The 25,375-nt window shown below is 47.0% G+C and overlaps 2 protein-coding genes across 6 annotated transcripts in view; one reads left to right on the top strand and one right to left on the bottom strand.

Annotated features, from left to right (window-relative positions):
- The window catches only part of RTN3 (reticulon 3), an 89,160-nt gene extending 74,469 nt beyond the window's left edge, over positions 1–14,691 (top strand). For all 5 annotated transcript variants that reach the window (XM_077115907.1, XM_077115909.1, XM_077115910.1 and 2 more), the window contains 6 exons: positions 6,560–6,767; positions 8,701–8,839; positions 9,275–9,344; positions 10,092–10,138; positions 12,360–12,418; positions 13,774–14,691. In XM_077115907.1, coding sequence (XP_076972022.1) covers positions 6,560–6,767; positions 8,701–8,839; positions 9,275–9,344; positions 10,092–10,138; positions 12,360–12,418; positions 13,774–13,819 — 569 coding nt within the window. In that variant the 3' untranslated portion in view covers positions 13,820–14,691. The remainder of the gene's footprint in view (positions 1–6,559; positions 6,768–8,700; positions 8,840–9,274; positions 9,345–10,091; positions 10,139–12,359; positions 12,419–13,773) is intronic.
- A 4,400-nt stretch (positions 14,692–19,091) lies between these two features.
- ZFTA (zinc finger translocation associated) lies at positions 19,092–24,337 on the bottom strand. The gene is made up of 5 exons (XM_077114974.1): positions 24,199–24,337; positions 21,554–22,051; positions 20,608–20,994; positions 19,786–20,343; positions 19,092–19,555 (listed from the first exon to the last, which is right to left on the bottom strand). Exons 1-5 carry the CDS (start codon positions 24,335–24,337, stop codon positions 19,092–19,094), a joined length of 2,046 nt encoding a protein of 681 aa, XP_076971089.1.
- Positions 24,338–25,375: the final 1,038 nt, after the last annotated feature.

Raw genomic sequence — 25,375 nt, 5'->3', positions numbered from 1 at the left:
CTACAGTCACGCAGTTACAGTGTCATCTCATTTGTTTCCCATTACTTCGTTGTCTGATTTCTATTGTTTTGAAAAACCACTGTTTATATATTTTGCCCAGTTTTTTCAGTTGTTTAAGATGAAAGGTAAATCCAGGCCCTGTCACATCATCTTAGCCAGAAGCAGAGGTCTCACTTAACAAAGTGATTATTGGGAATAAGTTTTTCAAATGCTGCAAGTTTTTTTAAAAACTGATCCAATGGTATGAAATTTAACCCCACAAAGGATAGGTCAAGCCTACTTAAAATTGGGCCTAAGAGTCACCCCCAAGAGAACCGCTTGTGTTGCTCAGATGTGGCCTCTCTCTCCAGCCAACACAACAAGCAAACTCACCACCCTCCCCCTGTCTACGTGGGACATGACTCCCAGGGGTGTGGACCTTCCTGGCAATGTGGGACAGAAATCCTAGAATGAGCTGAGACTCAGCATCAAGGGATTGAGAAAAACCCTAGAATGAGTTGAGACTCAGCATCAGGGGATTGAGAAAACCTTCTCGACCAAAAGGGGGAAGAGTGAAATGAGACAAAGTGTCAATGGCTGAGAGATTCCAGAGTCGAGAGGTTATCCTAGAGGTTATTCTTATGCATTAAATAGATATCACCTTGTTAGTCAAGATGTAGTGGAGAGGCTGGAGGGAACTGCCTGAAAATGTGGAGCTATGTTCCAGTAGCCATGTTTCTTGAAGGTGATTGTATAATGATATAGCTTTCACAGTGTGACTGTGTGATTGTGAAAACCTTGTGTCTGATGCTCCTTTTTATCTACCTTATCAACAGACAAATAAAACATATGGAATAAAGGTGAATAATAGGGGAACAAATGTTAAAATAAATTTAGATTGAAATGCTGGTGATCGGTGAGGGGGAGAGGTGGGAGGTATGGTATGTATGAATTTTTTTCTGTTTTCTTTTTATTTCTTTTTCTGAATAGATGCAAATGTTCCAAGAAAGAAAAAGAAACTGATGCAGTGGACATAATTTTTAATTATACAAAATTCAAAAATATTTGAGTTGTAGTTAGAATGATTGAAAATGGTTGACAGATCAGCCAACCTTTCTCAGGTTCTCTAAAGTTTTTAATTCTGACATTTTGATGAATGGCTCTTGGCATGACTCCGTATTTTTTTTTACAGCACTTTACTGAGCATCAGAAGATTTAGATTCTTATCTTGATTGTGGCATTTATTAGCAATCAAAAGACAGAAGATGTAAATCCTCCCATGAAAGCCAAAGCACATGACTCTTCAAGAACACAGAGATTAAGACACTTTCTCAGTTTCAGAAGCAACTATTTCCATATCTTTTTCTCTTCTCAAACTTCTTCGCACACACACTTCCCTCAACCACCTTTGGTCCTTTTTGTTAAGAAAATAGAAACATTCAGAAAGAAAGCCTTCATCTTTCATTGTCAGATCTATGAATTGGGTGTGTCTTTTCTCATCCTTTTCACTGCTGTTACTCTAGTAAGGGTCAGCCCCTCCACCTGGACTCTGAATTTCCATCCCTCCCTTCTCCTGGGCTTCACTGCTTCTGCTATCTCCTCCAACCCCAGGTCCCCAGCTCCCAGTCTTTAGTCTCTCCTGTTTATTTCTGCATGTAAGTATGCCTCTGTATTTCCCATTTTGAAAAGCCATCCCTTGGCTCCAAATGTCTCTATTCTTTTTTTTTTTATTAATTAAAGAAAAAAAAGAAATTAACCCAACATTTAGAAATCATTCCATTCTACATATGCAATCAGTATCTATTCTTTTTTATAGGCAGACTTCTCAGGCATTTTTCTCTCAGATTACCTCCACTTCCTCACCACTCATTCCTCTTCAGCTATCTCCAGTTGGCTTACATTCCTATGACACCTCTCTTCTTTCTATGATACCACACTTTCCCAGCTATCCCCTACTTCCTTGAATATTTCTTCACAGTTTCTTTTCACTAATTCCTACTCTCTTACTTATCTATACTATATTACCAGGGTACCCCAGAACAAGACTTGGGCCTACTTCTCTATCAGTACTAGGAAAATTCATCCATTTCCATGACTTTAAATTACTGTGTCTTGGTGACTTTCAAGTCTGTATCTCCAATTCAGATTTGACCACACTGGTTCCACACTAGTTTATCCAACGGCCTTCTTTAATGGTAGATAGGTCTAGGTATCTACTCCAAAGTTGAGATGTTTGCATTCTTTTCTTCCTTGTCTCAGTATACAGCAACATATCCACCTATTTCCTCAGGCCACAAACCTAGGTGTGATCCATACTTCTTCCCTTCTGTCTCTTCCCACATCCTATCTTTCACCAAGTTCTGTCTTTTCTACCTCCAAAATACAGCTCTAATCTGCCCATTCATTTCCGTCCTGACTTCCCCCATCCTAATCTAAATAACTCATCTCTCATTTAAACCTCCTATTAATCTCCTACAGAAGCCTTTCTACCTGCACTCTTGTTCCATCCTAGTCCATTTTTTTATACTGCAGTAAAAGTGTTCTTTGTTAATTTAGGTTCTCCAGAGAAGCAGAACCAACGGTATATATGTATAAATATTAGGAGCTTTAGTATAGAAATTGGCTTAGGTGACTGTGGGGATTGGCAAGTCAGAATTCCATAGAGCAGGCCACAAATTGAAAACTGAAGCTGAAGTTGAATTCCCCAGGAGAACCTGGCTCGCTAAAGTTGAAGCAGAAGTTCTTTCTTTCTTCTGAAATCTTCAGTTCCACCGTTTAAGACCTTCAACTGATTGGATTAGGGGACTCCCCTCATTGCTGAGGGCAATCTCCTTTGTTGGTTTTAGATGCAATCATCTGTAGGTGCAGTCAACTGACTATAGGTGCAAATCCATCTATGAAATACCCTCACAGTAACAATCAGGCCAGAGCTTGCTTGACCAAATATCTACATCATATGTTCCTCTGTTGTTGTTTTTTAATATAGCACATCATGTTACTCCCCTACTTGGCATTCTTTTTCTCAGATGTAAAAGAAAGAAAACAGTATCTACTTCCTGCAGTTGTTTTAAGGAATGCATGAAGCTAATGCATGTAGAGTGCTTAGCATTATGCACAACATTCAGTCAACACTCAAATTTTTTTTAACTGTAATCAATATAAGGTTAGTCTGGAAGACTGTGTTTGGGGGTAGAGTAAGCTTGAATCTGATTCAAGTCAACCTAATGGTCCTAGTTCTTCCCCATAATCAGCTATAAAACTCTCCTCTGAAGTCTGTCCTTGCTAGAGCCAGGTTAAGCAATAAATGCTCAGAGGGAGATTAAAGCAGAAAGAGGGAATAGAGTGATGAAAAGAGGATATGTTAGATAGGGTGGGCAGAGTCTCTTAGGAAGTAGCCCATGAACCAGGGCTTGAATGAAACAAAGGAGCAAGCCATGGCAAGTTGTAGGGGAATAGCATTCCAGACAAAGGTTTGATGTTTTGAACTATCTTTTCCAGGCCATCTCCCTGTTATCCCCATTACATTCAGTATGGGGGTGTGCTACACCCCTTCTAACTCTTCTAGTCCAGATCCTTCTGCACTATTATGCAGGGTGTGTACTACACACGTCTAACGGCCACCATTTGCATGTGTTTTCATTGCGGGTTTGAATATTTTGTATGGCAGTTTTCCAGCAGGTGACATCAAAGTGTCATCAATGGCTTTTTCTAATTGCACAAAGGTAGCAAACAGGCTCTTCCAATCTGTTATTCGTAAACATGGATCAAGCTGAGAGACAACATAACCACAATTTTCATTTGCTTCCTGATAACCTCCCTCAAACTATCGAGTTTATACACACGAATGCTATCAAGTGTAGCAGACTGAGGATGTTGTATATAGAAAGCCAAAGAAAGGAAACTGACATGGTCTTTGGAAACTTTTTCTTGTTTGATCTCTTGGGGAAAGAGTTATGAGGATGAAAAAAACATGAGAAAAGGCAAGAAATGGGGCATTTGCCAAAAGTTTAAAATCTGAAACATAGACTTAGTTTTGATACTTATTTCATAACCAGTAAACCAGCCAGAAGTTGCAATGATTTGCTTCCATGAAATTTTATTTTTTGTTCTCTTCTATTTTCATTTGTCTACTAGATAATTATATGATCACCTTACCAAACATCCTTCGTCAGTTCTGTTCAGATTAACATAAGGACTGGTGTTTCACTCTGTGCGCTCCACCCCAATTTATACATTTCAATTTAGCTTTAATTTTTTTGTTTAATCTCCTTTTTGTTGAGTTATAATTCACATACCATAAAATCCATCCCTTTAAGATATACAATTCAGTGGATTTTAGTATATTCCCAAAGTTTTATAACCATCACCACTATCTAATTCCAGAATGTTTTTATCACCTCTGAAGGAACCTCCTTCCTTACCCATTCCTCCCCTGCTCTGGCCCCTGGCAACCAGTAATCTAATTTTTTTTTAAATATTTTTACTGAGATATCTTTATGTACCATATAGTCCATCCAAAGTATAAAATCACTAGCTCACAGTATCATCACATGGTTGTGTTTTTATCTTCATGATCATATTTAGAACATTTGTATCACTCCAGAAAAAAGAAATAAAAAGAAAAAAAACATACATCCCATACCCCTTATGCTTCCCTCTCAGTGACCACTAGTATTGCTGCCTACCCTTTTTTTTTACCCTTTATCTCCCTCTATTATTTATTTACTTATTTATTTATTTGTTGTCCTTATTTTTTACTCATCTGTCCTTACCCCAGCATAAAGGGAGCATCAGTCACAAAGTTTTCACAATCACACATTCACATTGTAAAAGCTATATACAGTCATCTTCAAGAATCAGGTTCTTCCTTCTACCCACTCCAGTACACCATAAACTAAAAAGGGATATCTGTATAATGCATAAGAATAACCTTCAGGATAACCTTTTGACTCTGGTTGAAATTTCTCTCCCACTGAAACTTTATTTTGTCTCATTTCTCTCTGGTCAAGAGGCTTTCTCAACCTTCTCGACCAAAAGGGGGAAGAGTGAAATGAGACAAAATAAGTGTCAATGGCTGAGAGATTCCAAACAGAGTCGAGAGGTCATCCTGGAGGTTATTCTTACGCATTAAATAGATATCATCTTGTTAGTCAAGATGTGGTGGAGAGGTTGGAGGAAACTGCCTGAAAATGTAGAACTGTGTTCCAGTAGCCATGTTTCTTCAAGAAGATTGTATAATGATATAGCTTTCACAATGAGACTGTGTGATTGTGAGAACCTTGTGTCTGATGCTACTTTTATCTACCTTTATCAACAGACGAGTAAAACATATGGAATAAAGATGAATAATATAGGGAATAGATGTTAAAATAAATTTAGAGTGAAATGCTGGTGATCGGTGAGGGGAGGGGTGGGGTTATGGTATGTATGAATTGTTTTCTGTTGTCTTTTTATTTCTTTTTCTGAATAGATGCAAATGTTCCAAGAAATGATCGTGATGATGAATATGCAACTATGTGATGATATTGTGAATTCCTAATTATATATGTAGAACGGAATGATCAAAAGTCAAGAATGTTTGCGTTTGTTTGGTGTTTTTTGGTATTAAAAAAAAGAGGATTTCCCAATCCCCTGATGTCAAGTCCTGGCTCATCCCTGGGAGTCATGTCCCACATAGGGGAAGGGCAGTGTAAGTTCACCTGCTGAGTTGGCTTAGAGAGAGGCCACATCTAAGCAACAAAGAGGTTCTCTGGGGGTGACTCTTAGGCATAATTATCAGTAGGCTTACCTTCTCCTTTGCGGGAATAAGTTTCATAGGGGCAAGCCCCAAGATTGAGGGCTCAGCCTATTGAATTTGTTGTCCCTGCTGCCTGCAAGAATGTCAGGAATTCCCCAAATGGGGAAGTTTGATATTTCCTCCTTTCTCTGCAGTCCCCCAAGGGGACTTGGCAAATACTTTTTATTCCCTACCCAAATCATACTAACCTATACAAACTAACAAGATTTCATGTCCTATTCAATTATTATGTAATTATGGTAGTTATGGTGTTGAACAAACTGACCATACAAATTAAATTAGAAAATGTGCTACCCAAAATATAAATTTTGCACCAAGTAAGTGTCTCTTTCTTTGGTTTCACACAGAAACTGAAGTTTTAAAATAAAGTTAGCTTTAATTTTATAGTCTTTTGATCCAATTAATTTATGAGCATGTTTTCTTTAATTCAGTCAACAGTTATTGAGTTTTTGCCACACTTTATCATCATTTCTGCTGAAACATTTAAAATAAATATTTTACCCTGATGTACTTCAGTAGCCATCTCTAAAATATAAGCCCATACATTTTTGAAAACCTATCCTGAAAACCGGACTGTGTTGTAAAGGATCTTTTTTGCAGTGTGAATCATCATTGCTGACATAATTTCTTTTTTTTTTTTACCTGGTTCTCTTAAGTGAGGGTACACCTGTAATTGTGTGCTAGTATAATGCTTCACAAGTATGCAAGACACAGCCAGAGAGTAGTACTGGCTTTGTGACTTGTGGACGTCCTTACAACTTATGTGCCCTTTTCTTTTGGCAGTGCATGACCTGATTTTCTGGCGAGACGTGAAGAAGACTGGTTTTGTCTTTGGCACAACACTGATCATGCTGCTTTCCCTGGCAGCTTTCAGTGTCATCAGTGTGGTGTCTTATCTCATCCTGGCTCTTCTCTCTGTCACCATCAGCTTCAGGGTCTACAAGTCTGTCATCCAAGCTGTCCAGAAGTCAGAGGAAGGCCATCCATTTAAGTGAGTAGAAATAACAGAAATAATCCTAAACGTTTTAGTAAAGGGGTTTACTGAAGCTGGAGCCTCAGTGAATTATGGGACTTAATGAGCTGATTGGCATGAACCATCAACTGGAGAACTTGAGATCACCTTAAAAAGCAACCAGGTTACAAGCCAAGAACTTTTTGACAGACTAGAGATTGGTACTTCAATACCAAATAGGATTTCTCTAAATTCCTAGGCAGAATAAAGAAAGAAGAGCATCTAGATTGGATCCCAAGAACATATTTAAGTTTTGAAATGACTTTGAAATCTTGATTTTGAGGCTCTTTTTTGGATAATATTTTATATCAGAACTCAGAAGTGTTTGCTCTAAGTTTTATTACCGATTTCTTCCTGATCTCCTCTTTCATAATACCAGGGGCAGCCCTTGATGAAGTCAGCAGGTCATGGACTTTCTAGAATCCAATTTCTAGCTTTTCTGATTGTGCTGTACTTTTAACAAGTATTTTCCTCACACTTTTCTTTTTACTCATAAAACATTTTTATGTATCATTTTAACTATCATCAGCAAATGATAGGGTTTTTTTTTTGTTTTTTTGCTTTTCATATCTGCTTCAGCCTTCAATTTTTTTTTTAGTTTTTTTAAAAACCCTTTCTCATAGGGAAAGAAGCCCTGCTGTGTTCTCTCAGAGCTACAACAGGATAATCTGACTGCAGTTCTGGTCCTTGTATTTCCTCTTGGTGAAATTAGAAGAAATAGTTTAAACTACATATATGCTGGCATTAAAAAATTATTCCAAACTAATTTTAACAAATCGTTAGTTGAATGAGTGCGTAAATTTTGCTGTTTTCCAGCAAGCTTAGGTATTGTAACATTTTCCCCCTTTTGCATGACACCATTGTAAATTCATAAAATGTATTTTACTAGGATCATTAATAGTTTCAAATATCTAATTCTTGTAACTTTTATGTGTGGTAGTAAATATTTCTTAATAAGCACAAAAGAAAAACATGCCTGTTAACTCTTCTGTTTCCCCTACAAGACTGTAGGCTCCTTAAAGCAAAAGTGGTCCTATGATTCCTGATATCCCCAGCACCTTGCGGGCGTCTGTTACACAGTAGGTACTCAGTAAATACTGAGTAAGGGACATGTTGTGAGCACATAGTTAAATCCCAATTCTGTAGTGCAGCAGGGAAGAGAATGGAGACCTTTCTCTTTTTTTCAGGTGAATGACTCATGGTTTTCAACCCTATCAAACTCAATTTCCCAACCCTCCTGTTTGTTTTTGTTTTTTCTTAATAAATATTTTATAATGCTTCCTTTATCATTTTGAAGTGAAATTCATAGATAATACAGTCTATCTACAAATATGGTTTCCGCCCAAATTAGATTCTAATTGTACTATAAAGGAGTAATAAAACAGAAAGCCATTTATAATAAAATAATATATATTTCAGTCACTACTTCATTGTTGAGACATAACTACACCAAAAAAAAATTTTTTTAAGAAGCCATATACTTAGACCATCATGTATAATCACCAATACAGATGTGATTTTTAAAGTTTCAGTATAAACAAATACATTTTTAGATAGTCAGGATAAATTAAAAATCACGTAAAAAAATACATTGCGTTTTTATGTTTTGGGCTCTTGATAATTATGAATAGGTTTTTCACCTTCATGAATATCAGATGGGGCAGGAAAAGTTAGGTAGGATATATTACACTTCTTTATAAAGAGCTATCCCACGCTTTGCAGACGTACAGCATCCTTGCCTCTGCCGACTAAATGGTAGGGATGGCCCCTCTCTAACTCACACCATGACAACCAAAAATGCTCCTACAGATTTCCAGAATGTCCCCTTTCACACCCTAAAGTGCTGCATTTGCTAACTGAAAGACATCTCTTTCCATGTCAAATATGTGACTGTTGTTTCTTCTTCCGGAAGAGCCTACTTGGATGTAGACATTACTCTGTCCTCGGAAGCTTTCCATAATTACGTGAACGCTGCTATGGTGCACATCAACAGGGCCCTGAAACTCATTATTCGCCTCTTTCTTGTAGAAGATCTGGTTGATTCCTTGAAGGTTAGTTGCTTCTGTAGCTTCTGATGGTAAGGCTGGGAAAAAACCAAGGGACTGAGTTATAAGTCAAAAAAGAAAAGCAGAAATGGGGTTTCGTCAGACAAAAAAAAAGTATGCTTATTTCATTCCACCTGTAAAAATGAGAATGAGTCAGTAAAAAAGGGGTATCTCTTCCTCCTACTGGAGGACTGACACCAAAACATCGGTAATGTAATTCACAGAAATGCAATTATAATTTGTCTTTGGGTCTAAGAGAACTACAGAATTCTCTTTATATATCCTCAAATGTATAGTGAGGGAACCTTCATTTTGAAATTATTTATGGCATTTATTATTAGAGTTATGCAGATTTAATTAACCAGAGGAGAATGGAATCAGTTAACTTTAATCTTGCATTTTGGTTATTCCTGCTTAACTCTCTGACTTTCATATTCACAGTTGGCTGTCTTCATGTGGCTGATGACTTATGTTGGTGCAGTTTTCAATGGAATCACCCTTCTGATTCTTGGTAAGGTGGCAAGGAAATGGTCTCTGTGCTCATTGAAGTAATTGGTAAGAATATGACTGAAGAGAGTGCCCAGCTTGGCTCCGCTCCTTCCATATGACCCTATCTGTAATAGTCTTAGAGACTTTGTATTAGATACTGAAGGGACTTGTTTTTGATTACTGAACAGTCCTAACTATAAAGAAATAGCTAGAAGTAAAGGAGAGTTTTCTAAATCTAGTTTAAATATGTGATCTTATTTGTAGATCCCGTATCTACAAATATGTAGTATTTTCATAATTTGGAAACTATTGTTCATGGTACAAAGAAGGCAGTCTTTTGTACCTGGGGCAGCTTTTTTTTTTTTTTTTTTTTTTTTTTTAAAGAAAGAGGGAGGAAGGGAAGGAAAGACAGAGAGAAGGAAGGAAGGAAGGAAGAAAGGGAAACATCTTTAAACATTTTCTTGTTTTATTGTATTTTGTTTGTTTGTTTGTTTTTTACATGGGCTGGGGCCGGGAATCGAACCGAGGTCCTCCGGCATGGCAGGCAAGCACTTTGCCCGCTGAGCCACCGCGGCCCGCCCTGGGGCAGCTTTTTTATACCACCCTAAATTAAGTCTCTTTATATAACTGTCTTTAACTGAGAACTGTAGCCAGGAGTTTTCATTTTGAGGAATGTCGATGTTTCCGTATATTTCACTAGGAAAATTGCATCTGCTTTTGTGACTGTCTCACATTTACACTTACCATGTCCCATGTTTCTGTCTTATAGCCGAACTGCTCATTTTCAGTGTTCCGATTGTCTATGAGAAGTACAAGGTAAGCATTGTCTTTTCTGAATTAGATATGCCACGAGATGTATGACTGGTTTCATTTTTTAAGGCATTGAAAGTTCAGAGCAGTCTGAAAGTGGATTGTTATAAAACAGTCATTTCTATAATTTTATAAATCAAGTGCCTAGAAGAAACTTAATAAGAGTAGTTCCCTCCAGGGAGAGAAACTTTTTCTTTCTGGGAGAAGGATAGGAAGGAGACTTGATTTTATACCTTGTTGTGTACCTTCTGAATTGTTATCACATGGATATATTATCTATTCAGAAAAATAAGTTGAAAAAAATTAAGTAAAAGCTGAATGTCTAAGGAATGTAAACTGTAGTGTATTATGGGAATCTGTCAGTTTACCCAGATGCTTGTATTCTGAAATGGTGTATACAAAGTATACTGGGTGTGCTATGATGTTATTCTTTGTGGATTAAGTCATCCATCAACAACAGATTTTATTTATGACTTTTTGACATTAAATGAATTAGCCTTACTCAGGAGTCATAACACATTTATAATTTACAGAATATGTATTAGACACACAGTTTCTAATATTCAGAGAATGCTAAGGCACTGGAGGAAATCAACTGGCTCTAAAGGAAATACCTAGAAAATAAGAATTACCTTTGCAAAAGGAAATGAGTGATTTTTAACTACAACAGGGTGTGGGACATTTATGGGATAATTTGGCATCTGAAATTTTTTTTTTAACTTTTTTTTATTTAAAAAATTAACAGAACATTTAGATATCATTCCATTCTACATATACAATCAGTAATTCTTAATATCATCACATAGTTGCATGTTCATCATTTCTTAGTACATTTGCATCGATTTAGAAAAAGAAATAAAAAGACAACAGAAAAAGAAATAAAACGATAATAGAGAAAAAAAAACTATACATACCATGCCCCTTACCCCTCGCTTTCATTTACCACTAGCATTTCAAATTAATTTAACATTTGTTCCCCCTATTATTTATTTTTATTCCGTATGTTCTACTCTTCTGTTGATACAGTAGCTAAAAGGAGCATCAGACCAAGGTTTTCACATTCACAGAGTCTCATTGTGAAAGCTATATCATTGTTCAATCATCATCAAGACACATGGCTACTGGAACACAGCACTACATTTTCAGGCAATTCCCTCCAGCCTCTCCACTACATCTTGAACAGCAAGGTGATATCTACTTAATGAGTAAGAATAACCTCCAGGATAACCTCTCCACTCTGTTTGGAATCTCTCAGCCGTTGACACTTTGTCTCATTTTACTCTTCCCCCTTTTGGTCGAGAAGTTTCTCCCAATCCCCCGATGTTAATTCTCAGCTCGTTCTAGGGTTCCCCTCAGTCCCTCGATGCTGAGTCTCAGCTCATTCCAGGATTTCTGTCCCACGTTTCCAGGAAGGTCCACACCCCTGGGAGTCATGTCCCACGCAGAGAGGGGGAGGGTGGTGAGACTGTTCGTCGTGTTGGCTGGAGAGAGGGGCCACATCTGAGCAACAAAAGAGGCTCTCTTGGGGGTGACTCTTAGGCCTAAATTTTAAGTAGACTTGACCTATCCTTTGTGGGGTTAAGTTTCATGTGAACAAACCCCAAGCCTGCGGGCTCAGCCTATAGCTTTGGTTGTCCACACTGCTTGTGAGAATATCAAGAATTCAACTTGGTGAATTTGAATTTCTCCCCACTCTCACCATTCCCCGAAGGGGGCTTGCAAATACTTTTCCAGTCACTGATCAAATCATTCTGGGATTCATCAGGGGATCACTCTGGACAAACCAACAAAATCTCATGTGCTACCTGAGATTCCAAGTACTTATGACATTCAATCAAACTATCTACATGAGTTATATTAGAAAATGCTCTAGTCAAAATATAAATTTTGTAACAAATAAACATTTTTTGCTTTAGTCTCACACGTAAGGTGACATTTTAAAGTATTAGTTATCATCTTGAAATTTTTAAAGACTTTAAAAACAGGTATTCTTTTCTTTTTCCAGAATATTCAGTAGTGTTAAAAAATGACTAAACTAGACAAAAGAACTACTGCCTTTAAAAATATTGTTAATCTAAATGTTACCACAACTGTGGGTGCACAGCTGGTTCAGTGGTAGGATGCTCGCCTTCCATGCCCGAGACCCAGGTTCGATTCCCAGACCATGCGCCCAAAAAAAAAAAAGTGTGAATGTTACCACAACTGAATTTACTTTTCTTCCTTAAAGACCCAGATTGATCACTATGTGGGCATCGCCCGAGAGCAGACCAAGGCAATTGTTGAGAAGTAAGTATGTTTAAGAACCATATTTTATCATGACGGAATCTTTTGCCCTGAATGTTTTTAATCCCCTATATAAAATGCTGATGCCAAAGAAAGTAATTATTCCCTTGAAACAAATCTTGGTTAATGGAGTTTGATTTTACTAGAAATTGTTTGAACTGCTTCTTAGAAAAGCATCCTTTGTATCTTAGATTGCAAAAGGATCAATGAATCAGCACCACTCTTCTGTTTGAACTGCCCTTTAAATGTTCTTGGTTGCCTCCCCACCATCATTGATTTTTAAATGTATCAGTTTTAAGCCAAACTGTTCCCACCATTTTCAGAAGTAGAAGTTTTAGTAAATTAATTATTTAAGCTTCAAAGCCACCTCTTACTTCAGACCACCAAATCTCTCTCTCTCTTTTCCTTTCTTTAACTGGTTAAATTTAGCATTTAAATCAAGTAATAAAACATTGATACACACTTGTATGACTCCCTATATAATGAACTGTTCAGTTTTTTACTTTTGAATTATTATGGCAAACACTTATGAACCCAACACCTAGAAGTAAAATGTTAACATTTTCCCTAATTTTCTTCCGATATTCCTTAAGAAACAAAACTTCACAAACAGTTGAACCCCCTTTGTGCTTCTCGGGTCCCTTTTCATACCCAAGATTTACTGCTTTTCCCAACTTTATCAAGAGGGAACTATCACTACATCCAGAGAGCTCTGGCTTGATGCTAGGATCTTTGCCTGCTTTTTTACTTTTTTAGGTATACATTGGAGCTAAAACCATGTACAATATATCTCTTTTTATCCCAATTTGTGAAAGATGGTCTCCATTTAGACCTAATATTTGATTAACCAATGTTAGCTGACTCATGTCCCCTGCTCTGGTATATGCCATTTGTAGAAAGCAGGGGGTGTGTCTCCTTGACCTTTGACTCCTAGTTTCCTTTGTGGCCCTAGCAATTGTCCTGACATTTCTTTCTCTGTACATCACAGAGTCAGAGAAATGGGAGTCAACATCAACTGCTCTCCTGATCACTGCCAGTGGGTAGAACATAGTAATTAGGCTCAGGTACCCCCTTATCCTTTGGAACTCCCGGTGAAGGATCGAGATTGTTCTGGCAGTGGAAGAGGACAGGCAGCAGGCCTGGTGGGGTCGCAGCTTTGTGGGCCCCTCAGACGATTATCCCAGGCTCAGCCCCTGCCTCTTTTCATACAGCGTAAGCCCTAAGAAAATGGGAGAATGTTTTTCACGTTGCTCCAAAAAGTCAAGGACTGCCTCCTTAATCCCTGTTTAAAGAAAAAAAAATAACCTAAAACAGTGTGTATGTTTTCACCTTCATTTTTTTTTTTCTTTCTTTAATAGGATCCAAGCAAAACTCCCCGGAATTGCCAAAAAAAAGGCAGAATAAGCAAATGGAAATGAGAAACCACAACAGTTACTAAAACACCATTTAATAGTTATAACGTTGTTACTATGAAGGAACATGCTCCTTGTCAGCTTCAGCCTGCATTCCAAGCTTTGTTTTTAATTTGGTGTTTTCTCCCCTCCTTTCCCTTTACCCTCAGTATCAAGCAAAGGATTTTTGGACAAAAAAAAAAAAAAAAGAAGAAGGATGTCTTAGAACCCAAAAGAATAAAGAAAGAATCAGATTAACAGAATAAATCAATACCTCTAACGGTGGTGGAGCTTTTGCCTGTAGCTTGAAAAGGAAAAGATTAAATGAAGATAAAGGGGAAAATGGAAGATAAAACACATCTCTTCAGTTCTTCTATCCAGTTTCCTAGTATTAGTTGTACATAAGTTTCCCACCACAGTTTTACCCTTATTTTTAAGTTGATATAATGATTAACTTATGAAGAAATTATTTGAGGACAGGAATGGGATTCCTTCCTACAGGTTTTTTGAGCCTTCTGATCCCATCTTCCAGCCCACAGTGTGAGCAGCTACTCCTAATATGCCTCCTCTTTACTTAATTATATATCTTTCAACTTAGATAAGAACTTATAGGTAAAGTAATCATTCTTGATTCCCCGAAGGCCATATGATTAAGATTGGAAACAGGAAGTGGGACTAGATAGGGAGTGCTATGAAGGCCACTCCTCCCATTTATCCCTAGGAAATAAAAAGCTCCGCCGTTTGGGAAGGTGGTGTCGGCTTCGTTTCTTTCGGATGCCATTTCTGAGCTTTGGTTTGAGAACTCATTCCTGAGATGTGCTTTCCTCCCTCTTCCCTATCCACTTCAAGTTTAATAAATATGGTTGTACTTTTCTTATTATAAAATGTCTGTAACTGCTGTAAACTTGTTATAGAAAAAAAAATCTGCATGTGGGCTTCTCAGTCATTGAGTTATTGTAAATTTATATCAGTCCGTGGTGGTGGGGGGACATTCTTTAGAGGTGAACTGTAGAAACACAAAAAAGTTTTTTTTTTTTTTAATCTTTTCCCTACAACTTCTCCTTACATGCTACATCTTTAACCTGTGTTCATCCTTTACCCTAAGGACCAAAGCTAAGCTGGCTTGAGAGGAAATACTGTGTTTGTGCTTAAGAGATCACAAATTAGTTTAGGAAGTACATGTTATGGGTCATATGGCATTTTAACTGCTTTGAGACTAGCTTATGGATATGTATTATGTTTCTAGGATTCTTTTCATTTTCAGACAGATAAAATGCCTTGACACCTTTGTTGTGGCCCCTTTTGAGAGTTTCCCAAGAAATCTTAGGTAAGGATGACCAAACAGGGCCAGATTCTGTTGATGAGCTCTGTGTACAACAAAGACAGCAGAACATCTCATTGACATCAAATGGAGAGCAATTGGGAATTTTTGATTCCTGTTTAAGACTTAGCGTCTTCCACCCCTTCTACATGAAAATTCAGTAAACTTGGAAAAGTCGTCTCTGAATTCCTTCAGGTTGTAAGTGAAAGTCGTAATCCAGAGGAAATATGCATTGGTGACTTCAAAGTAAGGGCTACAATATTTGACAGTCCCAAAGCACTGCAACTCTGTAGAAGCTCACTGTGGAAGGACATTTTCTTTCACTTTTTTTTTTTTGCAAATTACTTAGGGTTTTAAATAAGAAAAAGGTACTTTTGCCTTATTCCATCTTCTTAGTTCCCTCTTCTTTTGAGTTTTTCAATTGATTTCATGTCATAGTAGAAAATACATTCACCATCTTCATTCTTTACCCTACCAGGAAGTCAGTGTACTGATCGTCTTTTTGGGCTTCCCCTCCAAAGGACTTCCTGCTGCACTGGAAGCCTCCACCCCTAGCTTTCTTGTTTTGCTACTGCTGTGTGTAGATAATTGGACAGATAATTGTGCCATGCAGGATTTTTTTTTAAACTATAGATGAAAAATGACTAATGAAACTGTGTGCGTGTATGTGCGTGCAACATAAAAATCCAGTAGCACCTAAGGAGCTTAAATCTTGGTTCCTGTAAAACTGCAAATTGATGTGATATTAATAAAATTTTAAAAAAATACACAAGAACTGTGATGTCATTCTGCTAACTTTATTCTCTATACATAGCTTGGGTAAAGTAAGAACCAAACAAGGCTTCCAGTACCCCTATCTGCACTCCACTTTTGAATCTTTAAGAAGTAACTAATAGTTGATACTGGCAAGGATTTCAAGATTGCAAAATTTTCATAGGAGAACAAAGCTGTGCATTTGTTTTCTTAAAGAAAGATGAAGAGTGGAAGGAACCAGAGGGGTCTGTTGTCCCAGCTCAGCCTCACACCAACTTGGCAAGAGTTTCCCCATCTGCAACAAGCAGCCTGTAAACCACACATAGCCATATAATGCACTTAAACTGGGAGAGTCAGTCGCCTTGAGAAATGGAAATTAAGTATATTGGGTCTGTGCTGAAAAACTTGTCACCTCTGATGTTCTCTTCCTGAAAACTAAGGCTGCTGTGACCTTTGAGCTGGATTTTAAAATTTTATTCAACATACCTCTTAAAAAAACTTAGGTTGGATTTTTTTTAATGACTGAGGCAAACAACTTCACAAATATGCATACAAATGTTCAAATAATGTCACTAAGTAACATGGTATATAAATATGTATTCAGAGTAACATACATATTGGCCATAATAGCAAGCATACTGTTAACAAAAAAGAATTTTCATGAAGAAACTTAACCTGTTCATATTAGACTACTGAGGTGGGAAGGAGGCACACCTAGAGATGAGACCCACCTAACCCTGACCCCTAACCCATGAAACCATATCTTCGGTCAAAATACTAGGAATCACTACAGTGGCACTTGCTAGATCACTGGTGCTCAGAACTTCACCCATGGTGATCACTAGAGGGCTCACCAAAGCAGATGGCCGCACCCCAGCCCAATTTGCTTCAGAAGGTGTGGGGCGGGATTCAATAATTTGAATTTCTAGCAAGTTCCTAAGGTGATGCTGCTGATCTGGGAGCTACAATTTGAGAACCACTGGAATGCTTGGTATTCAGTGAAGACATCCGCTCCTGTCCTAACATTCAACTTTTCCTAACCCATTCTGTCCTGGCATACCTGAACTTCGGCAGTGGGCATGGGTGATTATAATTGGTTGCCCCACTTTGCCTACTGTTTTGACCTGGCAGAACACTCATCCTGGAACTGAAAACAACATGCATGAAGGAAAGAAAAAGGATGGCAGTGCCCAGCCTAATGCCATCCATAATCCCTGCTCACAAGCTTTTAATACTGTCTCAAAAACCCTGGAGGTCCAAACACTGGGAATTGACTTTTCAGTCAACTGACCGGCCATTCAGTATCTTCCTGAATCCCTGACAGCAAAGAACACAATGCCAGGGCCCCTGACCTGCTACGGAGGCCATGGGCCAGTCCGCCCCACTTCTGGAGTTCTGATGGGACTTTGCCAGCTAAGGCCTATCCTATAGTGCCAAGAGCTGCCCTGTCAAGCTCCGCATGCTCATTCCAAGAATTGTGCAGCTTTTTCTCTCTCCCAGGAGATCACCATCGGGATGACCTGCAACACCCAGCACAAGCTAACCTTTGCAGGCCTAAGGGTGACAGAAACGTTAATAACTTACCAGAGATCAGGAGGCAGTGTGGTATAGTGCAAAGAACACTGAATTCGGAGTTGAGGTTTTTATTCTAGTGCTTTTACTGTTCTATCTGGCTGTGTGATTAATTTCCTTCTCTGGCCTTTATTTTACCTATCTGTGACAGGGAAGGAGTGCAGTTATTAGTTGATCTCCAGACTCCCTTCCAACTCCTACAATCTTGAATTATATAAAAATGATATAAAATCCATATATAAAATTTAACTCCCAATCAGGAAGTCAAAGAGTCTGGGCCTCGAGGCACTTGAACCTTGGGCTCTGGCCTAGGGAGTTAGGTGGGGGGACTTCCTTGATGCCATCTGCTTTCCCATCAACAGAACAGCCCCTCACCCTCCAGACCCAGCCCTCAAGTCCCACCCTCTGACTTTGCTGCTAGTTCTGAATTTAGACCAAGGGAAGCAGTCCTGCAGTGGCCTCCCTTTGTGAAGAGCAGACACTGGGGCCCAGAGTCCGGAAGGGGCCTGGAGAGTCACATAATAGTAGGGGCTGTGGGGGGGGGGGGTCTTCCTCCCCTGCCTTACATCCACCTCACCCCCACCCGTGTCCAGTCCTTATCTCCTTCCCTTTTAGGTCCTTCTGGTACCTCACAGCTTATCTCTGATACACGCATAATAAATAAGACATTTGCACATAAGGGTGATTGGGACAGCTCTTCCTGTCCCTCCCCCCTTTCATATAAAAGCATTAAATACAGTTTCAAAATAAAATACAAAGAGCCAAAAGGGCGTGATCTCGGGGCCACCTGTTCTCCACAGGAGAACGAATCTACACATCCCTCTCGGACCTGCCTGGGAGATGGCTGGGGCCCCTTCCCACCCCACAGGGCTGCGCCACCGCGGGAGGGAAGGGCCGGGCCCCAGGCCCTGGGGACTGAGAACGGGTGGCGTGTCCACCGCGGTCAAACGGGAACAGGAGGGGCGGGGACATAACGCCAACTGCCGGACCGCCAGGGTCCCGGGCTCGGACCGACCGGGAGGCCCAAGCAACAGCTGCGGGGAGAAGGGTGAAAGCCTATGGAGCAGGAGGAGCAAAGGGCGGTGCCCGCGGCTGGGAGAAGCTGGGGAGGCCGCCGGGGAGCCCCGCGCGCAGGAGCCCGGACCACGCCCCGCCGCGGGCCCCGCCTCCCGCCGCAGTCCAGTCCCCGCCGGCCCCTGGGCATGCCACGGCCTGCGGGCCTCTCTGCAGGGAACTGGGCCCCCGGCAAGGGCGGCGCGTCCCGCCTGGCCACCTCTCCGGGTCCTAATACTGACAGACAGTGGCCGCCCGCCCCGGCCTGGCAGGGGACAGGGGGCCCTCGGTGCTAACACATTGAGGCCGCTTTGGCTTCTCGGCAAACGTGGGAGCCCTGCGCGGGGAGGCGCAGGGGAGAGGGCGCTTCGGGAGTAGGTCTAGCTCAGGGACCCATACCCATTTGGCACCGAGCGGGCGGCGCGCGCCCTCCGAGGTTAGGGAGGGAAGCTGGTGACCCCACTCAGTCCCCGAGGCCGCCTCTGCCCTCCGCGCCCGGCCCGCCAGCGGGGGACAGCGGCGCCCGAGGGTCGGCGGGAGCACGGGGCGCCCCGGGGCGGCCCCCAGCCGTACGGTGGAGAGCGCGCTACGCGCGGCACACGGCGCCGGGCTTGAGGTCGGCGCCCCCGTCGCGCGGCGCGGGGGCGGGCGGCCCGAAGCCCTCGTGGCCGTAGCAGCGCAGGGCAGCCTCCTCGTAGGCCTCCAGGATGGTCTGGCGCTCCTCGGGCGTGAAGTCCATGGAGAAGGGGTGCACCTGCAGGATGTGCCGCTTGATGGTGCTCACCTTGAGCGTGGCCAGCGCGCCCCCGCACACCATGCACACCAGGCCGCGCCGGCTGCCGTCGTAGTCCATCAGGTACTCGCCCCGCCAGCGCGGCTGGTAGTTTCGCCGCTGCTCGCGGCTGCGAGGCGGCGGCGGGGGAGGTGGCGGCGGCGGCGGCGGGGGCAGCGGCGGGAAGGCGAGCCCCCCGGGCTCCGGCCCGTCCTCATCTTCCTCCTCTTCCTCGGCCGGCCGCTCCGACGGCTCCCCGGGGGAGAGTGGGATGTCGCCTGGGGAAGGAACAAGGTGCGGATTGGAAGCAGGCCGGACCCAGCCCTCGTGTCATAGCCCCCTCCCCCCACCCGCCTTGGCCCGCCAGCCCCATTCCTCAGCCCACCCGCATCCCCCCGTCTCCCCTTCAACCTTCCGCTCTCACCACCCGCAAAGTTCTCCCTGCCTAACCCCGGGGTCCTGCCCACCGCGCTCCGCCTCCGCTGCCTCTGCCCCTCCTCCAGCTCACCCCACCACTCCTCCTCCTCCTCCTCTGGCTCCTCCTCCTCCTCCCCTCCCCCCTCCTCCGAAGCTGCGGCTGTGCTGGGGGCTGCTGGGCCCCGGGGGGACTCGGGGCAGGGCAGTCCCAGGGCCAGCAGGTGCGCGGCCTTCTCGGTCCACTCCTGGGCGATGAGCGCCTTGACGGGCCCGCTGAGCCGCGTGGAGCCCGGGTGGCGCTGGCGGATGTGCCGCTTGATGGTGCTGGTCTTGAGCGAGGCCAGCGCGCCCCCGCACACCATGCACACCAGGCCGCGGCGGCCGCCGTCGAACTCCATGAGGTACTCCAGCCGCCAGCGCTCCTGGTAGTGGCGGCGGTGGTCGCGACCCCGCGGCGGCCGGCCCGGGACCCCTGCCCTCTCGCCCTTGCCCTCCTCCAGCTCCTGCTCTGCGGGCCCGGGCCTCTCAGGGGCCCAGCCAGCCTCTTCCTTTACGTCTGGGGGGCTGAGATCCTGAGAGGAGGGGGCTCCGGCAGTGGGAGCCAAGTCCCGGCTCTTTCTGGTCAGGTCCTGGGGGGCGAGGTCATCTTCTGTTGGGGAAGGGGTGAGGGAGAGGGGCTCAGCCTGCTGGCTGGGTTGCCCTTACCCACGCAGAGGGTTTCCCTTGCACCTCACCCCAACCCCAAGTGCACAGCCCCGGCCTGTGTGTGTGTGTGTGTGTGTGTGCGCGTGTTTGGTGGGGCGAGGGAGAGGTCGTGCTGGCCTTCAGCCCTCAGCCAGGAGTCCCTGCCTCCCAGTTGGGGCCACAGACCCCATGGGGGCAGTCCTAACGTGAAGGGGTGTCAGCCTCGCACCTGGTGGGGGCCGGGCAAGCTCAGGCAGTGCCTCCGGCTGGCCACCCCAGGCCTGCAGCAGGGCGCTGCGCTGGGGGCCGCTGAGCCCCAGGGAGCTGGGGTGCACCTCCAGCACGTGGGCACGGATGTCATCCAGGTGCAGGCTGGGCAGTGCCCGGCCACAGGCCATGCACACCAGCCGGTTCCCCCGCGGGTCATAGTCCATGAGGCACTCGGCCCGGAACCAGTTCTGCAGGGACTCCTTCAGCCTCCGCTCCAGGCGCCGGGCCCCCAGCCCCCTGCTGCCCCCGGCCCTCCGGGAAGCGGAGAGGCTCCGACGCCGAGCCCGGGGTGCCACTGGGCCCCCTCGCCGTGGGCGCCGGCCGCCCCCACCAGCTGGGGCTTTGCCTGAAAGGGTTGGGGGGGGAGGGGGAAGGAACTGAGACGCTGGCCCTCTCGGGGACCCCCCCCCACCACAGCCAGGTCCTCTGCAAACCTCTCTCCTTGCTCTCTGACTCTGAGTTCCAGGCCTAACCTCACGCTTCTCCGCCCTCCTCTTTCTCTCCTCTCTCCCCACCCCTTTATCACCCTCATCTCAGACAGACGCTGATTTTCCCCCCATATTCATCCCCCAGACCTAGACTCTAGGCACCCCCTCCAACTTCTTCTGCCATGTTTCCAGCACCTTCCCCCCTCCTCACTGAGCCCAGCCCAGCTGCCCCACTCCCAAGCCTTCCCGGGTCCATCGCCCCCCCATCTCTATACCAACTTGATGCTTCTAAAACCACAGAATATCAATGCTGCCAGGGAGACTGGAGACCCCCTGGCTGCACTGTCCATCGCCCACCATCGCACAGCGCAGTAAGCAGACCACCCCCCCTCCCTAGAGAAGGAGCAATGACTTGCTCAGGAAAATCAGAAACTCCCGACACCACCTGGGTCCCTGCCTCTCCAGGTCCCGTGTTACCTGGGCCCTTGGGCGGGCACGCTGGGAGGCTGGCCCCCTCCTCCTCCTCCTCCTCCTCCTCTTCCTCTTCCTCCTCGGCTCCCTGGGCCCCCAGGCCCTCCGCCTCTCCACAGGCCCCCAGTCCCAGGTGGGCATCCCAGCTGTGGCTGATGACTTCTTTCTCCCGGGGACTCCAGTGCAGGGAGTAGGGGTGCTTCTGGCGGATGTGCCGCTTGATGGTGCTGAGCTTGAGGGTGGCCAGGGAGCTCCCACACACCATGCACACCATGCCGTGCCGGGCAGGGTTGAAGTCCATCAGGTACTCCAGCCTCCAGTGGTCGTGGTAGTAGCGCCGGTGGTCGCGCCCAGGGATGCGGCTCTTTCCAGGCCTGGAGGCCCGGGCCTCACAGTGGTCTGAGTATTTCCTGCCTGATGCTGCCGTTCCCCGGGCCCTGGAGGAGGGCAGGGGGGCACTCCCCCAGGACCCCAAGGCACCCCCTTCCAGCTGCAGATCTGGCCCTGAAGAGGGGGGAAAGGGAGACAGTTTTTCAGTCTCAGAACGAATTCCAGGCAGAGCACCCAGGGCTTTGATTTTGCAGCTTGAGCAAGGGCGGTGGGGGAGGGGCTGGCTCAGGGGCCAGAAAGGGATGAGAAACAGTAATAAAGGGGATGTAGGGGAAGCAGGGAGTCAAAACGTTGGTCCTTTGCAAAGAGCGCGGCCCCTTTAAGAGAGGCTCAAGAACAAAAGAAGATACAGGGAACTGAGGGACTTTTTAAGAAATAATGTGAGGGAGGACCAAGGAGGTGCCTTTGGGGAAGAGAGCTGCAGGGGTCAAAGCCAGGAAAGCAGCAAGCCAGGCACTTCCAGGGCAGCAGAGCGGGCGGGGGTAGAACAAAGGGGGCATCTGTCTGCATCCAACTGCACGGAGGACCCACCCGCCAGGGGCCCCACCCAAAGGTCGTCTCCCTTTCTCCAATAATGCCTATATACAGCCTCCTGAGAGTCCCATATTCGGTGGGGCTCAGCAATGTCAGTTCCCCAAATATAGCAACCCATGGTTGTCCAAGCTGTCAACATCTCCAAGGGAAAGGAGTTCCCCATCGGGAGCCAAGGACTCTGGAAGGGGGCTGGCAGCAGGGCCACCAGCGTGGCTGCTGGAAGATACTGCAACAGGGAGTGGCCACCACCCCACTGAAGCCCACTAAGGCTTTCTGGGGATTTAATTTTTTTTTCTTTTTTTTTTTTTTTTTGGCCACTGCCCAGTAAGCAGAAGGGCGGACACCACAGAGACCCCAACAAAGGCCACGAACCCCTAAGCCTATGAACCCAGTGCTGTTTCCTTCTGATATACAGACGTCCAGCTAACCCTGCATGTTCACTGAGATCGGACCCTATTTTAATTTAGAAAATGGTCTCTTGGCCACGTAGCCTGAATGCCAGGTTCTGGGCATTCTCCGAGTGGAGAATCCTAGGGTCAGGGAGACAAAAGACGCCACCAGAAAACCAGAGAGGGCTCTTTTTTTTTTTTTTTAAAGATCTATAAGGGGAAAAAGCACTGGCTTTCTAGTTAGAGACCTGGAGTCCTGGTTTCCCTAGTGTCTTGCTCTGTGACCTTTCGAGGGTCATGTCCGCTCTCCAGGCTGGGGTGTCTTTGTCTGAAAAAGGCACTGGATAGCTAGTTGGTCTCTAAGCATCCTACCAGCGCTGGATCCAGGCTAGGCTAAGGCGGACTGGCCCTTTAAGAGCCGAAAAAAGGGGGAGGAGCTGAGATTCTTTAAAAACAAAAGGGGCTGGGGCGCTCCAGCGAGAGGAAGGGGAGAGCAGCTCGAGGGCTGCGGGCAGGAGTCTCCCCAGCCCGGGCAGAACCGTCCCCGGCCTTAAGGCGTTGACCTTTGCAGCAGTGAAATGAGAAAACAGCCTCCTCGGAGAGCGAACGAGGGCTGGCTGGTCCCACTCTGGTTGGCAAATCGGGGCCAAAAAAGAAAAAGGAAAAAAAAAAAAATCGGGAAGGAGGGGAGGAGGTAACACGCAAGCAGGAGGTGGGGTGTCTGCCTTTGGGGGCGAGCCCAGCGCTTTCAAAACTGTCCGCGGCGAGGGAAGGGGGTGGCGGGCCCCCGAAGCGCCAGCTGGGCGCTCTCCACGGGAGAACGCGAGCAAAACGAAAAAAAGGGTTCCTGTCCCTAAGCAAGGCCACAGGACGGGGTTCCGGGCTCTGCCCCCCCGGGGGAGAGCCCCGGAGGGGATCCACGGTCTGGGCAGACTTTTACGAGACAAGTGGGCTAAGGAAGACCACCGGGGAGTCTGAAAGAGAAAGGGGCGGGGGCCGCCAGTCCGCGGGCCTCGAGCGCACGCCGTCACGCGGAACCCGGTCCTTCTGGGCCCCTCCCGGTCGGGCACCCCCCGCACAGCGGGGCGCCACGGAGGGCGGCGGGGCCCTCTCACCCGGAGGGGAGCCGCCCGAGCCCCGAGGGCCGGCCCCGGGGAGCCGGGCGGGGGGCGCTCCCGCTGGCGCTGCAGGCGCGGTCCGCGCCCGCCAGGTGGCGCCCCCGACCGCCCTGCCCGCGTCCCCCCCTTTGTTCGGCGGCGGAGAGGGGCCCCGAGCCGCAGCCCTCCCCTCCCCCACGCCGGGGCCCCAGCCGGGGCGACCGCCGGCCCCAACTCTTACCGCCGTCGTCCTCTTCGGGCTCCGCGCCGCCGCCCGACCCGGCGGGCGGCAGCCGTCGGCTCCGGACCGAAGCCGCTGCTGGCCCGGGGCCGCCCTTGCCGCCGCTACTCCGGCTCCGGTGGTCCCCGCCGGGCTCCATGCGCTGCGCTGCGGAGCGGGGCCCCGGGGCGGCGGCGCGCGGGGCCGCGGGGCCGGCGGCCGCCCGCGCGGAGCGCTGGGTGCGCGGGGCCGCGGGGCGCCGGGCGCATGCACGGGGCGGCCGGCCGCACGGACGGCTGGCTGCTCGCTCGGCGGCGCGGGCTGGACCGGGGTGGGGATTCCTGTCTGGGGCCCCTGGGGCTCCTTTAAGGGCTCCTGGGTAAATTTAAAGGGGCCGCGCGCTATTTCCTCCTGCCAGCTCGCGGGGGGCTGCGGGGGGGAGAGGCGGGAGGCGCCGAGCCCGACCGGGGCTCCGCAGCCGGCGCCCGCCCCGGACGCGAGGAGCCCGCACCTCGCCGCCCTCGCAGGCCCGCACTGCCGCCTCCGGGGCTGCGCTCCCGGCTCGCAAAGGGTCGCCGAGGTGGCCGGGGACGCCCGCGTCCGCAGCGACGCGCTTCCACCCAGGCTGGGCTCGCAGCCGCCGCCCCCTCGGGGCATCTCAGCGCCCGGCTCCCCGCACCGGTGCAGGCGGGGCACCTCCCGGTGGGGGGCCCCGGGGTCCCGGCCGGGGGGCTGCCTCCTCCCGCGCGAGCCGGCCGCGAGCTCGGCGCGGGCCCCGGAGCGGACGCGACTGGCAGGGGCCCCAGATGGCCGCGGCCCCGCCGAGAGGGTGGAGCCGCGGGGGCGGCCGCGCCCCCTCCCTCGGGAACCGCCCGGGAGCGCTGGGAGCTTCGGGCTTCTCCATTGGAGGGGCGGACAGGCGAAGCTCCCCGGGAGCCGGCACGGGGCGGGGGCCGGGCACACGCCGAACCCCCGCGGAGAGCAGGCTGCGCCGGGGCCCGAGGCTGCGGCGAGGCGGTGGCCCCGGGATGGGAGCCGGGAGGAGGCGGCGTGCGCGGCCGTGACTCAGGCTCCGGCCGCCGCAGGCCTGGAGACGCCAGACGAGGCCCCGGACGCAGCCCCAGACCCCCGCCCGGCCCGGGGAGACGGAGGACAGCCGGGCCCCGGCGGGGTGCTGGGCAACTGGGGACGCGCGGCT

Source organism: Tamandua tetradactyla, chromosome 9, assembly GCF_023851605.1.
Source record: "Tamandua tetradactyla isolate mTamTet1 chromosome 9, mTamTet1.pri, whole genome shotgun sequence".
Lineage (NCBI taxonomy): Eukaryota > Metazoa > Chordata > Mammalia > Pilosa > Myrmecophagidae > Tamandua > Tamandua tetradactyla.
Note: the sequence above shows the minus strand (reverse complement) of the source record. Positions and strands in the feature narration are given on the sequence as shown.